The sequence below is a fragment of the Akanthomyces muscarius genome (assembly GCF_028009165.1).
Source record: "Akanthomyces muscarius strain Ve6 chromosome Unknown contig_11, whole genome shotgun sequence".
Classification (NCBI taxonomy): Eukaryota; Fungi; Ascomycota; class Sordariomycetes; order Hypocreales; family Cordycipitaceae; genus Akanthomyces; species Akanthomyces muscarius.
Window position 1 is genome coordinate 582,383 of NW_026611614.1, and position 15,533 is coordinate 597,915.

Here is a 15,533-nt window from a genome sequence, read left to right on the forward strand (position 1 = left end):
ATGGCTCAGACTCGCACCGACTATGACATGTTGCAACCGATGATGCCCAGCATCACCCCGGCTACTTCCTACAGGCGCAGAGACATCCTGCCTAGCGCTCCCGGCCGCCCCGCAGCTCTCGCCACTGGTGCTGCAAACAACACCTTCATCCCCACCAAGGATGCCGATGGCAAGTTCCCTTGCCCGCACTGCACCAAGACGTACCTGCAAACCAAGCACTTGAAACGTCATCTCCTGCGTCGTAAGTCTCTTCCTGCCAGTACCAATACCATTCTACTCCCATCCCGGTACCATGCTTACTGGTTTGCGCAGACACTGGCGACCGCCCTTACATGTGTGTTCTCTGCCGCGACACTTTTTCTCGTAGTGATATCCTGAAGCGCCACTTTACAAAGTGCTCCATCCGGAGAGGAAACCCCACCGGAGCTTCCCATCTTTCTCACCCTCAGGCGTACGTCAAGAAGAATGCGCAGGCCCACAATGCTCAAAGCATGCCTAATAACAGCAACATGAGCTTCCACAATGATATGCCCAGTGGCGGCATGCAGCACCTCTTTGGCATGTTTCAGGTCCCAATGGACATGGACTGCATGTCTGGCGCGACCGACGTCAACTCTACTGACAGACAAAACATGCACGACAATGAAAGCTTCTCCGATATGCTCAAAAATAACAACTCTGTCCAGTTCAGCTTCGACTGGGCATAGGCAACCCCTCTGTCGGTGCTTGTGCGTAGGATATTGTACAATACAACGTTACCCCTTGTTTTATTGTTGCGGTGTTTGTACAATTGGTCAACCAAAGTTCCGCTCTGTCCGCTTTTGTTTATGGAGGACCAGCGGCCACGCACAATTACAGTACATCACGGCTTTGCCATTATTGGTCTGAATAAACTATGGGGGAAAAGTTGATGGGCTGTTAATTGCAGAGATTTTCTACTACCATGATTGACATCTTGTATACCACTTGTCGACATCGATAACGGTTTGAAGCCACCGCACCATCGATGTAGCAAGCTTTCCTAATAGCTCGTCTTTGATCTCCTCTCACGCCTCCGCCGCTGCTCTGATTAATCTCTCCGTACACTCAATTCTCAAAAGATCTCTGCTAGTACAGGTTTCTCTTTAGATCAGCCCCCCAACCAGTTTCTGTAGGTTTTCGATCAGGTTCGTCCGGCGAGTGCGGCGGGGTGTTGCGTTTTCTTTTGCGAGGTAATAATAACCAGTTTCTGTATTTCTAATTTCGTCCGCCTTCCACAGGCAATCCAGCTCAAAACATTGAAAAAAATATGGATTGGCTTATTTCAGGGCTGGAACTACTTTGCTTTTTCTTTTGTTATCCTGTGTATGCAACGTTAGATTGTTAGAATATGGCGCGTTGTACAGGTGAGGCAGAAAAGGCACGGTCTTTTATGGAGGGCACTTGGTTTGGCTGAGTGTACCTCCAGTAGTACTGGCCAGGCTCGACGGCCACGAGCGGTCACAGAGTCGATGGTGTCAGTGAAAGTGGCCTTGCCTCGACCACTAGCCCACCTACAAGGCAATCAGCGCAGACAATTCCTTTGGAATGGTTTAGTCTTCGCTGACATCAGGTGAAGGCAGCTACCAGCAAGGTTGCTCGTGAATCACTCGAAGGTCGTAACTCGAAACGGCTATTGTGGCAGGGCCTCTCGCCAAGTGATGCCCTTTAGAAGCGGGCAGCAGCGCTGGTCTGAGCGTGCGACTGTAGGTTGATATTACGGCGATGAACCCTAAGAGATTGAGATGATGAACAGTGCAGAATGCGTTTGACGAACCGAGGCCAGGTAGGAGGCCAATTTATGCAATCTGATGCCTATACCGTGCTGCAAAATGACAAGGTTGAACCTCAAGCGAATATCGTCAGAGATAACTTGGCACTCACATGCCGCGCCGATCTGGCCAGCCTGACACACTCAAAAACTCGGTATGTATCGCCCCCACACATCAAATATCGGGCTGCTCACGACGTGCAGTCCTGAAGCTGCGGATCTAGGTGGCGCCACGATCAATCTCAAGAGAGTTCCATCCGTGCATTTCCCAAAACCATCAACGTGGCGAGCCACACCTCAGCCACCTATGCCGCCAAATTGACCATAGGTGGAGGGGAAATGCCCATCATAAGCAATTACATCAATTATGACGGGGGCTCTGTTTCGGATGCCTTGGCTGGAGGAAGTCTGTCAAAACAAGCATGGGACTACTAGGGAGCCATGAAGCGGGATGGACTGTGTTTGCCGGCGAAGAATGGGCAGGTGTCGACAGTGAGGCCAGATGAACAGGGGCATCGGAGTTCCTGGTACCAGTATCACAATACATCTTGAGTTTGAAACAGGGGCTTGAATTTGAGGTGCCTGGCAAGGGTTTCCCGCGCTTTTTGCGAGGGAGAAGGGGCGGGAGACAACTCCACCAGAGCCGAAGTACCTCAACACACACTCCGAGCCGTCTGTGCAATGCGCACCAGGCAGCAAGCAACAAGGTCCAGGAGATGGGTCGTGCACTCGCTGGAGATGATGCATGGCACCGAACGGTCAAGTGATTATCATATCATGTCAACTATGAAGTCCAGTTTAATGGTTTTCACTAGTTCGCATCTCGTTGCCGCAAGAGAATACACCTCACACCCTGATGTGAAGCGCGAGGCCTATGGTATTAAAACAGCAGTGGAAACCACTCGACCTCTCGGCCAGGTATTTCCCACTACAGCAGCCTATCTAGGCCTTGTGGCAAACCTCACGTTTGCGGATGTACCAGACATTTCCAGGTCGCATATGTAATACGAATGGTTTGATCTTAGTGTATCAGTAAAGTGGCTTGGACCGCACATCAAGGTCATGATGATGATTAAAGCCCTCCCTGAGCATTGTTGACGCACGTTGCTTTGTGATTGCTAATATCCGCCATCCAATACCAAAACCCGAAATGGGTGTCGCGGGTGAACACCTACATAACAAATTTAGTGGGGAGCAGCCAAAAATAGCTTGTACCTGCTAAGTACCTTATTGTCCACTCTTAACAGGACTCAACGGCTAGTTGCCGCTTGATGCTCTACCGTAAAAATCGAAAAGGGTGTCGCGGGTGCATTTAGTACCAACACTTGGTTTACTGAGCGGGAAAATCATAATCCGGCCGATGGGAAGGACGGGATCAAGTTCAGCCCTTCAAGAGCGGGGATGAACGCCCGACTGCAGCCTGGCCTAAGCAGTGGCAAGTTGGTTGTGCGCAGGCAGACGACACACATCAGCGCAAAGTCTACGACGATACAGCTACGATAGCAACCGGTATGGCTTCATCGAGAGTCTCGCGCTTGGTCGATAAGATGACGCTGGCACTATCCCGAGAGCCGCGCACGCTAAGTCAGACAGTGGAGCATCCGCAAGGCTTGGAAGTTGTCTTCGAGGGGCGCGATCCGATCGTCGAGTACGTCTTTTCTGCATTCCTGCTTATTCTTCTCTCACAACAGCAGCGTCGTCGCACTGCATGGCCTCAATGGCCACCGGGAGAAGACATGGACAGCGGAGAACGGCACTAACTGGCTACGACACCTCCTTCCCGATAACCTCCCACGAGCCCGCATCCTCTGCTGGGGCTATGACGCGAACACGCATGCCACTGATCGAGTGAGCTGGCAACATCTTTACGACCACGCAAGAACCCTGGTTTCCGACTTATGCAGGAAGCGAAAAATGACGGATGCGAGTGCGCACTATCTGCCACCTTGCACTGATGCTGACAGGCTATTAGTCCACCAACCGACCGATCATCTTCGTCGCTCATAGCCTCGGAGGGCTCGTCCTCAAAAGTGTAGGTCGACTTGCTTAACTCTATATCCGGATCGTTGGCTGACTGGCACTCTTAGGCGCTAATCCACTCCGACGCTGCTCGGCAGGGCGCCTTAGCCGAACACCGATCGATCAAACTGTCAACATATGGAATTCTGTTTATGGGAACTCCTCATCAAGGCGGCAACGGCGTGCAGCTGGGGCGAGTTCTGGCTAATGTGGCATCCCTTGTGATAGCAGCTGACGAGCGGCTTCTGAAGCACCTCGAGCGGGATTCGGAGTGGTTGCAGCAACAGCTAGGACAATACGCCCCGATCAGCAATGAATTTATAACAAAGTTCGCCTATGAGGAATACGCGACACTAACCGTCTTAGGGCGCAGCATCATGGTTTGTATTTCCTCCCGCTGCCCTTGATACATGGTACTGAGGCATCATCAGGTTGTTCCAAGAGCATCGGCCGTCGTACCAGGACACGCAGACGCCGAGCCGATTGTCATCCACGCAAATCATACCTCTATGGTACGCTACCCGTCGAGACAGGATACCGGGTACGTGACGGTGTCGGAACATCTACAGATCATGGCTTTGAGCGCCACAGATAGTGTGCAACAGCGTTGGGCGAGGGAAAGGAGGGCAGACGATGGTAGGACAGCCTAGGCATGTATGTCGTGATGTTGAGTTGACGTTGTGTATAGCACGAGGCAATGTTGACCGATTCTCCCTCCCTCTTAGCCAGCCAGGTGCCGTTCAGACAACTCACTTTGTCGCTCGAGAAGAAGAGCTTGCATGGATACATCAAAAGCTCGAGAGAGGAGCTGAGCGCTCCACTGTTGTGGTCCACGGCTTGGGCGGCATGGGCAAGACGCAGCTCGCAATCGCATACATGAAGCGACACCGAAACGACTATTCCGCATCGATCTGGCTGAATGCTAGAGATAAAACGTCACTGAACCAGAGTTTCCGAATTGCAGCTATAAAAATCATCCGGGAGCACCCCGGCCTGACATATATGCAAGCTGCGGTGTCAGACAATGACGGCGACGCATCGTTAGCTGTCAGGAGATGGCTAGATGAATCAAGAAATAACCGATGGCTGTTAATCTACGACAACTACGACCACCCCAAGATGGAAGGCGATACGGGGGTAGGGCCAGTTGGAAAAGCTGGCAGCCTAGATGGCTGTAATGAGACGGATCAATCAACGCTAGAGGGTTACGATATTCGCCAACACCTTCCAGATACAGATCATGGAGCGATCATTGTGACGACGCGATCATCAACAGTCCAGATTGGGGAGCTACTGCGATTGCAGAAGTTGCGCAAGGTAGAGGACAGTCTCCGCATTCTAGAGTCGACATCAGGTCGGAGAGGAACTCGAGACGGTGCGCGATGCCCCTAACCCCGGAAATAAAGGGCCAGACAATTTCTAATATATGATAGATGCTTCCGCGATGGCTCTTGCCTGCAAACTCGACGGTCTACCGCTCGCCCTGTCAACAGCTGGTGCATATCTCGCACAGGTCTCGACATCATGGCGACAATACTTGCAAGACTATGAGAGCACGTGGGGCCAGTTGCAGAAACTGAGCCCCCAACTCTTGACGTATGAAAATCGTGCTATGTACTCCACGTGGAACATATCATATGCGAGCATTCGCCGGCGGAACAAATCAGCGGCAATGCTGCTGCGACTATGGGCTTTTTTTGGCAACGAAGACTTGTGGTACGAATTAGTACGGCAAGGAGGAACAGACGGTGGACCGAAGTGGCTCCAAGATCTTACGGAGACCCGGCTTGCGTTCGACCATGGTATGCGAGTGCTCTGCAGTCACGGACTGGTGGAAGCGCATTGGGCAGGCATAGAAAACGGGTCTGAGTCAAGTGGCTACAGCGTGCATGGCTGTGTGCACTCGTGGATGGTCCACGTACTGAACAGTCCGAATGAACAAGACCTAGCAGCACTGGCAATGAAATGTACCAGTCTGCATATCCCAGGAGAGGAGGTCCCGGAGTACTGGTTGATTCAGCGCCGACTTTTGCTTCATGCTGATCGATGCTGGCAATTGTTGAATGAGATTGCTAGCGATGAAGTCAGTGTCAAGATATCAGCAACTCTTGGAAACCTCTATGTGACGCAAAGGCGGCTCAAGGAGGCCGAGGCGATGTATGAGCGGGCGCTGCAAGGCAAAGAGAAGGCATGGGGACCAGAGCATACGTCGACGCTCGACACTGTCAACAATCTCGGCGTCCTCTATGCGGACCAAGGGCGGCTCCAGGAGGCCGAGGCGATGTATAAGCGGGCGCTACAAGGCTATGAGAAGGCATGGGGACCAGAGCACACGTCGACACTCGACACTGTTAACAATCTCGGCAACCTTTTTCAAAACCAAGGGCGGCTCCAGGAGGCCGAGGCGATGTATGAGCGGGCGCTGCAAGGCAAAGAGAAGGCATGTGGACCAGAGCACACGTCAACGCTTAACACTGTCAACAATCTCGGCGTCCTCTATATGGACCGAGGGCGGCTCAAGGAGGCCGAGGCGATGTATGAGCGGGCGCTGCAAGGCAAAGAGAAGGCATGGGGACCAGAGCACACGTCGACGCTGTCCACTGTCAACAATCTCGGCAACCTCTATAAGGACCAACGGCGGCTCCAGGAGGCCGAGGCGATGTATAAGCGGGCGCTGCAAGGCTATGAGAAGGCATGGGGACCAGAGCACACGTCGACGCTCGACACTGTCAACAATCTCGGCGTCCTCTATGCGGATCAAGGGCGGCTCCAGGAGGCCGAGGCGATGTATGAGCGGGCGCTGCAAGGCAAAGAGGAGGCATGGGGACCAGAGCACACGTCGACGCTCTCCACTGTCAACAATCTCGGCAACCTCTATGCGGACCGAGGTCGACTTAAGGATGCCGAGGCGATGTATGAGCGGGCGCAGCAAGGCTATGAGAAGGCATGGGGACCAGAGCACACGTCGACGCTCGACACTGTCAACAATCTCGGCAACCTCTATGCGGACCAAGGGTGGCTCCAGGAGGCCGAGGCGATGTATGAGCGGGCGCTGCAAGGCTATGAGAAGGCATGGGGACCAGAGCACACGTCGACGCTCGACACTGTCAACAATCTCGGCAACCTCTATAAGGACCAAGGGCGGCTCCAGGAGGCCGAGGCGATGTATGAGCGGGCGCTGCAAGGCAAAGAGAAGGCATGGGGACCAGAGCACACGTCGACGCTCGACACTGTTAACAATCTCGGCAACCTCTATAAGGACCAAGGGCGGCTCCAGGAGGCCGAGGCGATGTATGAGCGGGCGCTGCAAGGCAAAGAGAAGGCATGGGGACCAGAGCACACGTCGACGCTCGACACTGTCAACAATCTCGGCAACCTTTTTCAAAACCAAGGGCGGCTCCAGGAGGCCGAGGCGATGTATGAGCGGGCTCTGCAAGGCAAAGAGAAGGCATGGGGACCAGGGTCAGCATGATGACATATGTCCCCTTCTTGAACGCCGTCACGAACCTAGGGGCTCTCTGCGCCGAGTCGGGACAGGAGATGCGAGCGAAGGAATGATGCACAGTAGCTCTTATAGGCATTCGAGAGGTCTTTGGTGATAGTAGTGACCGTGTTCGAAAGCTTGAACATAATCTGGCTAGTCTCCCCCACTGAAAGCTCTGATGTTATGTAGTATATTTGATATAAATACCTTGCTCTGAGCGAATGCTTCGTTTAAGTGCCTTGGTCATGTTGACTCGTTGATTAATGTACTATGAATCGACCTGCGCTGTGGAATGTAAATTCTATGCACTAAAATCTGCTTCCCATAAATTAGGCTGTGGTAACTTGAGCGTCCGTAATTGGTGTCGTGATATGGTGTATCTTCGAAATATCGAATTACTCGCTTATAAAAACCTGTCTTTTCGACTTTTTTTTTTTTCAGTATGTTGACGCGATCGTAGAAGCGAGGTTTAACTAACTGTTAGTGTCTGTTAGTGCAGTCATGGTGTCGGTACAAAAGGGGTTCTGGGCATTCACGGCGGCCAAAAATAGCGGCTGCCCTTCCCCACCCCACTACTAAGACTCACTAAATGCACCCGCGACACCCGTTTCGGTTTTTACGGTACGTAACAAATAGCTAGGTAGATGATAGTAAGACAAATACAAGCAATAGCGTAACATTATGTGCCGTTTTGTGCTGCATTCAGGTCTTGAGTACATCGATAGAATGCATAGGATGCATAAGTATGGTCCGTCTTGAATTAGACTTCGGATAATTTCGGCGAAAACATTGGTCTGAGCTATTTTTAGGCCGGGCCAGCGACAGGTATATTACAATCGCCCTGCGACCTAATACTTCACATCAAGAGTAGATGCCTGGTAGATCTTGGAAACGAAGACGCCGGTTTGTTCCGGCGCTCGCAACTATTGTAGAGACTCTTGAGGGTCACCCCGCTGATAGGGAGAAGCCATTTCTTGGCCGGGCAAGGATCTTTACCATGGTTCGCTGCAAAGCTGTCAAGATTGACATCAAAGGTTCTACGGACAAGATCCACCCAGTGCAGGCGAGAGGGTTCGGCAGAAGGCTCAGGAAGTCTCCATCTCGTCGCCAAATGCCTACTGTGCTCGGCCTGGTTCGAGGCGATACACACCCCAATGCGGCGAGAAATCCAGGGTTCAGACGGCTACCAATCGCCATTCTCAAAGCTGGTTTCAAGCATAGGCAGCAAGGGAGATATCACGGTCAAATCCTTCCTTAATCCTCTTAGATGGGCAGAGAGGCGCCCCAGAGCGGCCATTGCAAGGATGGTACGAAATAGCAACGACATGTGATTTATGCACTTGCTTCTCAGTAGCAGCTACTAGAATACCGACATACTTTATGCACATACTTTCTGCACTAATATGTATTATACTGGCATGTCGGTACATGGATTTATTAGCGGCAAAGGCCTGCTCGGCTTCGCTCCGCTCGACGTTGTTCGCATGGGTAGGAGTAGCTTTAATGTGAAATTGAATCTTTGTATCAGCCCTGAGCAGTTTGAATAGTTAACAAGTGCCGATTATAAGTGCAAATCCTGATGAATGATGCGTAGCCCTGTGGACTAGCAGTCTCACCACTGCTAGCTGACAGCCAAATCGGGGGAAGGAAGCAGAAGCCAATTTGCACACAACAGGTATCGACTAATATTGATAGGAGAAAAAAGACATGTTTCTTGGAAAGCTGTGTAGAAAGCTTCGCGTCTTTTATTTGTATTTTTTGCAGCGACTAATAATCCCGTGCAGACTCGCAATCTGGCCAAATCCTGGCTGTAGAGCTAGGGAGTAAGATCTGGCTTCCTGAAATGCCAGCATACTCGATAAAGTCTTTGAAAGCCATGCGAATCAAGTTATCTGCAGTAGTGTGAGATATAAAGCGGCCTTTGAAATAACCCTCCAGCTTGAAGTTGTCTAGAATTGACAACACATGTTCTGTCTCTGGCGGACAGCGGGCAAAACGAAAGTCAACCACACATAATTGTGAGTTGTAAGCAACCATAGCCCTCTTTTCTAGCTCATATCCGAAAAGAGCAGAAAAGAGAGCCGGAAAACTGCTCGCATCAATAAACCGTCGCTCACCCGTAATCAACAGTATCCTTGTCCCGCAGCCGCAAGTTGAGGCCACTTTTTTCTGGAAAGGCATGCCATGTAATAAACCGAGTTCTCCTCCACTTATCTTCCCCGGATCGAATTGGTAGTTGCGGCAGTCTGTTGGTGCATGAGTCTCCTTACGGATAAAGCCACCGGCAGGAACACCTGTACGGGTCCATACATCCCATAAGATTCGGGCAGCCGTGGTTTGTAACTGATTTTCCAGGGATAACGCGAGCTTTGTCGGATGTATGGTGGCTGAAGACGCGTCTCGCCCGGTTTGCTCGCCAGGGGCCTTGCCAGGTTGGAGAGCAATCTTCCCTCCGGTAGCGGTTTGGATGGCACAGTCCAGATACGGCCATTTCCATATCGCTGGGTTATCTGTTGGGAAAGGCATCGGCGCCTAGTCGATAACTTCGGTGGTTTTGGAGTAGTGTATGGTTCGGGCAGATTTCATAGTTAATGAAGTCCTGGTGGTGGAAAACTTTCTAAAGCGTATTAATCCGTTTATTTCATGAGTACAGGTACCTCAAAAAGCTCTGACCAGCGCCGCCCAGCTGACCCTACTTATACGGGAGGGTTGGGGTGTGGGGGGTAAACATGGGGTGCTCGCTCTACTTGTCTGGTGATGCCATTGTGGATGTTTGCTTATAGAGTGTCGCATTATAAATAGAAACTCGCAGAAAGAACACATGACATTTCTTTTGAGCGAAGGGAGGCGAACCGCCCACACTGAGCCAACCTGAGCCCGCTGGTGCGAGGTGCGGCGCCTGGCCAGGCGGCACCTTTCACTTCCGAGCCAGAAAACGATCGCTATGCTATGGAGAATGAGGATAGGAAACTTTGCACTACGGGCTGGCTCGATCATAAGGCAGAGTTTAGCACACCCTTTGCTTTGATAGCGGCGGATGAAAGCCAGTCTAGCTAGGCTGAGTGCAGATAATAGCAAAGTGGATTTACAACTGAGAAGAGGGAAGACAACATAATAGCACCGCGGCTGCTTGTATTCGTTGCGATAATTAGTGGAAAGTATCCCATTGTATCAGCCAAAACAAGAGAGCAAGCTATATTTAGAAGAACACTAAACCGAATCTTGTGCTAGCCCTCAGCGACTACTAGGTGAACTCTTTAGAAGCCTATATCGATAACTTTTGAAAGAGAAGTTAGGTTAAGTCAACTGCAAACGCGAAGCAGTACACGTAACCGTACCTGTCGAACGCAGCCGCGGCCACCGCTTGAACAGAGAAGTCAGGGACCAGTCCGATTAGGACATCGTCCACGAGCATCTCGCTGGCCTTGGTTGCAGGTTCTGGCGGGGTAGGAAAACCACCGGCGACATCGATCCACGAAATGATCCGGCCAAAAGAGAAAGATGAGAAAAGCAATAGATACATAGAGAGCGGAAATGGAAGCTGAGATTGGTACCTTTCGAGACGTGTACAAGAAGCTACGCTATGACGCAGAGGCATGCAAATCGGAAGAACGTTGCGCGAAAGACCCTCAAGGTAGTCATATAGAGTCAATACCATACCATATTAAGAAAATCGTCGAACATGTCAAAACTGAGGCTTAACTTAATGGCCGCTGTACTATCACCCGCCGATGTTGTCCACAAGCTATACAAAAAGGCGGTTGCTAGGGCATATCACTTGCCTCGGACCCAGAGAAAATTCCATTGACATTCTTCCATGCGTCAAGATATTTTGCGCATGGTACGTGCCCAGCATTTCCACCATGATTAATAAGCCAACAGTGCGGCACTCTCAGATGCTACATCATATCCGCGGATCGCTATAGGGAAAGATTTGCCGCGTCAAAATAAGTTAAAATTAAGTCCTGCAACTCTCTGGCTTTGGGGTGCATCGCATTCCATCACGTTGGATGGCACAAAAGACCGTATGTACTCGTCTCTACGTGTAAGAAGATTGGTAGAAGCTAACCTCCTTTATAGATAGGTTCGAGGAGTCTTCGAGAGGAAGTCATAGCCGCTTGAAGGGGGCGGCTGATCTTTTACGGGACATGTGAATGCTGATTATCTTCCCCGCCATATCAATAGCAAGGCACGAGAAACTCCTTTTCCATTTGCTTCACTTTGCGCTACCATGACCTCCTAGTGCTCTACAGAGTCCTTGACGTACTCTTCAATCTCTGCGCTATGGGCTGTCACCTTTTTAGCTATTCTAGCGTAGTAGTTTCCTAGATCTTCCGATGTCCACTGGCTCCTGGCAACTAAAACATGGGCATCAGCCAGTCCCTTGTTTAGTGCCGCCTCATTCCCATCCATCGGGAATTTCTGCAACTGGTAACCATTGATTTTAAGAAACATGTCTGCAGCGAAAACAGCTGTTCGTTTGTTGCCGTCTTGATATGCATGGTCGACAATGGCTTTTTCGGCGAGAACCCCAGCTAACTGGAATAAATCCGTCTGCCCGTAGTGCTTGTGGTTCATGGATGTCCTCATCGAAACCGGGGAGGCTCCCCTACACCGAGCTGCGTCGAGGGTGCATTGGCGAGTTACAGCGCTGCTTAGTCGCTGAGACCACTAACTTCAACACTTAGCTTTTCTAGATCTATCTTTGATGAACTGAGTGAGCAGAGTCAAAAGAACAAAACCTTTTTCTTCTGTACTGAGGCTGTAGCCAAATTGCCAGTGTCGGCCATTAAACCTGAACCGATGAACGCCTTGTTTTTCAATTCAAAAGAATTCAACATATGAATGATAACGGCATGCGATCGCCCAACTGCTCTCTTTGACTGTTTGAATTATACAGCACTGGTCTTCGCTTGAGGCCCTACTCTTCGCGCTGGAGAATTGGCCAACCGCCGATGGTGTGGATCATGCCGGCGATTTTTGCCAGCAGCTAAAGTTGGCAAGTTAGACAATCCCGCACCACCAATTGGAGCCTTCTAGAGCCAACCAAACAGACATTAGGCCAATCAACATACAGTCCATGCGCCTGGTATTATAGCTTATTGTGGCAACATCGTGTCTTGCAGCATCAACTATTCTTTCTTGAGCTGAAACACATATCCTTCATTATAGACAACCTCAATGATTGGCCCTGTACATACTAAGTATTACTGGATTATCGCTGGATGCTTGAACTTACCTAAATCGAGTTTTGATATTTGTATATTTTGGTATTTAGGGTTTTGAGCACTCTTGCACTGTGCCCACAGTTCGAATGAAGGCGGCTGGTTGTGGAAATGAAGGTCTTCACAGTCGTTCGTAAAATTTCCACTATTTATTGTTAATACATTCGTGAAGAAGGGCAAAAGTAGCACTAACTGGTAAGTAGCTGTCAGCTTAGCGTTTTGAATGCCTATGAAATTGTTTAAATCTCCCTCTGGATTATGCTCGCCGCACCTGCAAGAAAACTTCGATCCCGCGGTAACTGAGCATGAGTCGCAAACTTCACTGATAAGTCCTGTGCTCTTTGGTCCTGGGGCCGTGCTCGATGCTGAAGTATAAGCTGAAGTCTGCGACATAGACGTTGAAGCAGGTGTTGAAGCGGGTCTTGGGTAAGACGCTTGACCGAATGATGAAAGCGTCACTGAGCTTGGAATTGATTTTGATTTCGAGTTTGATGTTAACGTACTCGCGGGATGTAGTTCATAGGCGGACGTCAAACCAGTAGTAGAGGTAGCCGCGGGATTTTTGGTGGCTGGCGGCATTGCGTCAGACGATATAACAACACCCGGGCTAGCTTTGAAAGATGTGCCGGGTCGCGGAATTCGAAGAAACATGGTGACGATGGAAGCGTCACTGAAGGTCGACGACCACGAAACTGAAGCAGATAATGCGGCAGTCGGGAGTAGACTCATGAACGGTACGGTGTAGTCCATGCCTGGATGTATCTGTTTCATGTCGGATACCCAAGGATTCCAAGAGCGAAACGATGCTTCTACGTTATTTCCATAAACGACTTGAAGCTCTGGAGCACCTTGACTTTCTAGTGGCTGCCAAAGCCCAGTTGTGGTAGGCGAGGCTGTGATCGCCGGGCAGGCTACTGCCGGAGCGGGAGCACCAAAGATGATGTAAAATCTATGCAGTCGCATGGTGTACGATATTTGTGGCGGATCCTAATAATATATAGAGCGAGGTTATTTGCAGACGCCCACGCGGGTGACAAAAAAAGCGACCGGTCGAGCAAAACTCTCTCGCCGCCACAGCTGATTCAATCAATGAAATAAGCTATAAACGGATACTTAACTCACTGACTAATTGTACACGCTTTTTCTTGAATTGTCTCGGCCTAGTAATATTTGTTGCGCTGCTAGCTCCTTGAGAGGATACGCGGCGGTCTTTTTTAATCACGGCATCCGTTGACCTTGCCCCGTCAAAGATCTTTATAGTCGATGGACATAAGCTGATTCGCTGAGCTGATAAGCTGATCACCGATATGTTTATTCGGTGTTCTTCCAGCGCGTCATGGACGTGGTTTCTGCAGCTAATAAGAAGACTGTGTTGAAAGTTTGTGTTTCTTGACTTGTTATAATAGTATAGGGTAGGCTACGGGCCAAAAAGGACATGGCTGTGTTGACGGGCACTTTATGTGGCGGGCCTTTGGATTTTGAGCTCGTGAGTTGGTTCTTAGCAAAGCCTATATGTTGGTACTAAGTCCGTGGTAGATCTGTAGGAGGCGGATCTTTGGCATCTCTCAGATTATGATAGCTTTTTAAAGCTATGGAATATTCCTCCTCTTTCTGCTTTCGCCAAACTGCTAAGCTGACTAGCCATTATGAGACGGCACACCAATCTTGCCATTCTGCAAGGACCAAAGGCACTTCCAGTATACCTTTAACAAGAAGAGCCTCCTCCGTCGGGATCGTGACGCCTTCTTTTGCGCATGAACTCAACAAGTTTTCGGGGTCTAGGCCCGGGGGTCTATCCGCTGGAGTCGCTTCGCGATAAAGCTGGGCGACATGACCGAGATAAATGATGATGATGAAGTTTCTACGCTTCCACGGTCTGGAACCTTCGCAGTATACGAGTACCTTCGACCCCGACTTGAGCGAAACGGCCTCCAGTTATAGGACCTATCGAAATTCTTTGTCTGAGATAGACAAAGCTCCGGCGCAAACTCGCTCCCTAATAAACACAAGAGCTAGTAACGAAGAACAGAAATACTCTGCCAATCAAGAGGACGGTCCGCTAGATACGACGCATATTTGTCGTGTGAGCGAAAGAAGTCCTATGAACTCAGTTGCTATTAGTTGTGGCTTCTTGTAGTGCCAAGTGTGCCAAGGATGAGCTTACCCATTGCTTTGTATTTGAAGAGAGAAGTCATAAAGACGTAACGTGTCGGAGGCACTGTATAGACTGCAGCATTGCTGTCAAACAAAGCGCTGGTAGCACGAAGAAAGTGATGGGAGAGAAGAAAGTAGTGGCTAGATAGCAGTGATATCGCGAAGAATTACCAATGGAGACTATATTGATTGCTGGAGAAGCGAAAAAGCTCTCATTCAGCCTAGTACTAAAATATTAGTGCACGGCTTTAGAGCTGTTCGCTCGCAACTGACTCGCTACAATCCCATTATGGCCTGGTGAACATCACTGATCGCGATGGAGAAGTAGGAGACCGGAGTGTCTACTGTTGCACACCAGGCCCCTGCCATACGTATACGCGTGCTCATAATGCGACGAGCAAGCCCGCGACTCTCGACTTGATAACTGTCAGCCTCCTTTTTCGTATCCCAGCTTAAGCTAGCGGGGACTGTGCTGCATTTCGAAAATTCAAATAGTCCAGTGCCACAGCTGCGGCCTTGCCCGGGAATCACCAAGCCCAGCTAATCAATACATGCAGATCATATACCGCTGTCCTGTGGTCCACGTCTTCCCTTTTTCTCATTTACTAGCACGGTAGAGGGAATCGACCAGATGAAATCCTCTCCGCAGTGTAAGATAAGAGCATCTAAGAAATCCCTGCCAACTACGTAGAGATAGTGGCTGCTGGTGACATTACACGAGGTGGAGAAGACCGACGGAGAACCCCAGACACTTAGATTATTGAAGCCCAAATTGCTTACATCCTTGTATCCCCCCCCATCAGCTTTTGGAAAGGCCCCTCGTCCCCATAGAGCCCCATTCCCAGGGGGCACACAAGGTCCT

General features: G+C 50.2%; 2 protein-coding genes across 2 annotated transcripts; both read left to right on the forward strand.

Moving 5' to 3' along the window:
• LMH87_007686 (uncharacterized protein) lies at nucleotides 1-707 on the forward strand (the record flags this gene model as incomplete). The annotated part of the gene is made up of 2 exons (XM_056199612.1): nucleotides 1-241; nucleotides 313-707. The coding sequence occupies 2 exons, from the start codon at nucleotides 1-3 to the stop codon at nucleotides 705-707; spliced, it is 636 nt and encodes a 211-aa protein (XP_056058044.1).
• A 2,483-nt stretch (nucleotides 708-3,190) lies between these two features.
• Nucleotides 3,191-7,280, forward strand: LMH87_007687 (uncharacterized protein; the record flags this gene model as incomplete). The annotated part of the gene is made up of 10 exons (XM_056199613.1): nucleotides 3,191-3,221; nucleotides 3,269-3,298; nucleotides 3,383-3,437; nucleotides 3,484-3,712; nucleotides 3,762-3,821; nucleotides 3,877-4,188; nucleotides 4,240-4,444; nucleotides 4,497-5,183; nucleotides 5,242-5,610; nucleotides 5,797-7,280. 10 exons carry the CDS (start codon nucleotides 3,191-3,193, stop codon nucleotides 7,278-7,280), a joined length of 3,462 nt encoding a protein of 1,153 aa, XP_056058045.1.
• Between the last annotated feature and the right edge of the window lie 8,253 nt (nucleotides 7,281-15,533).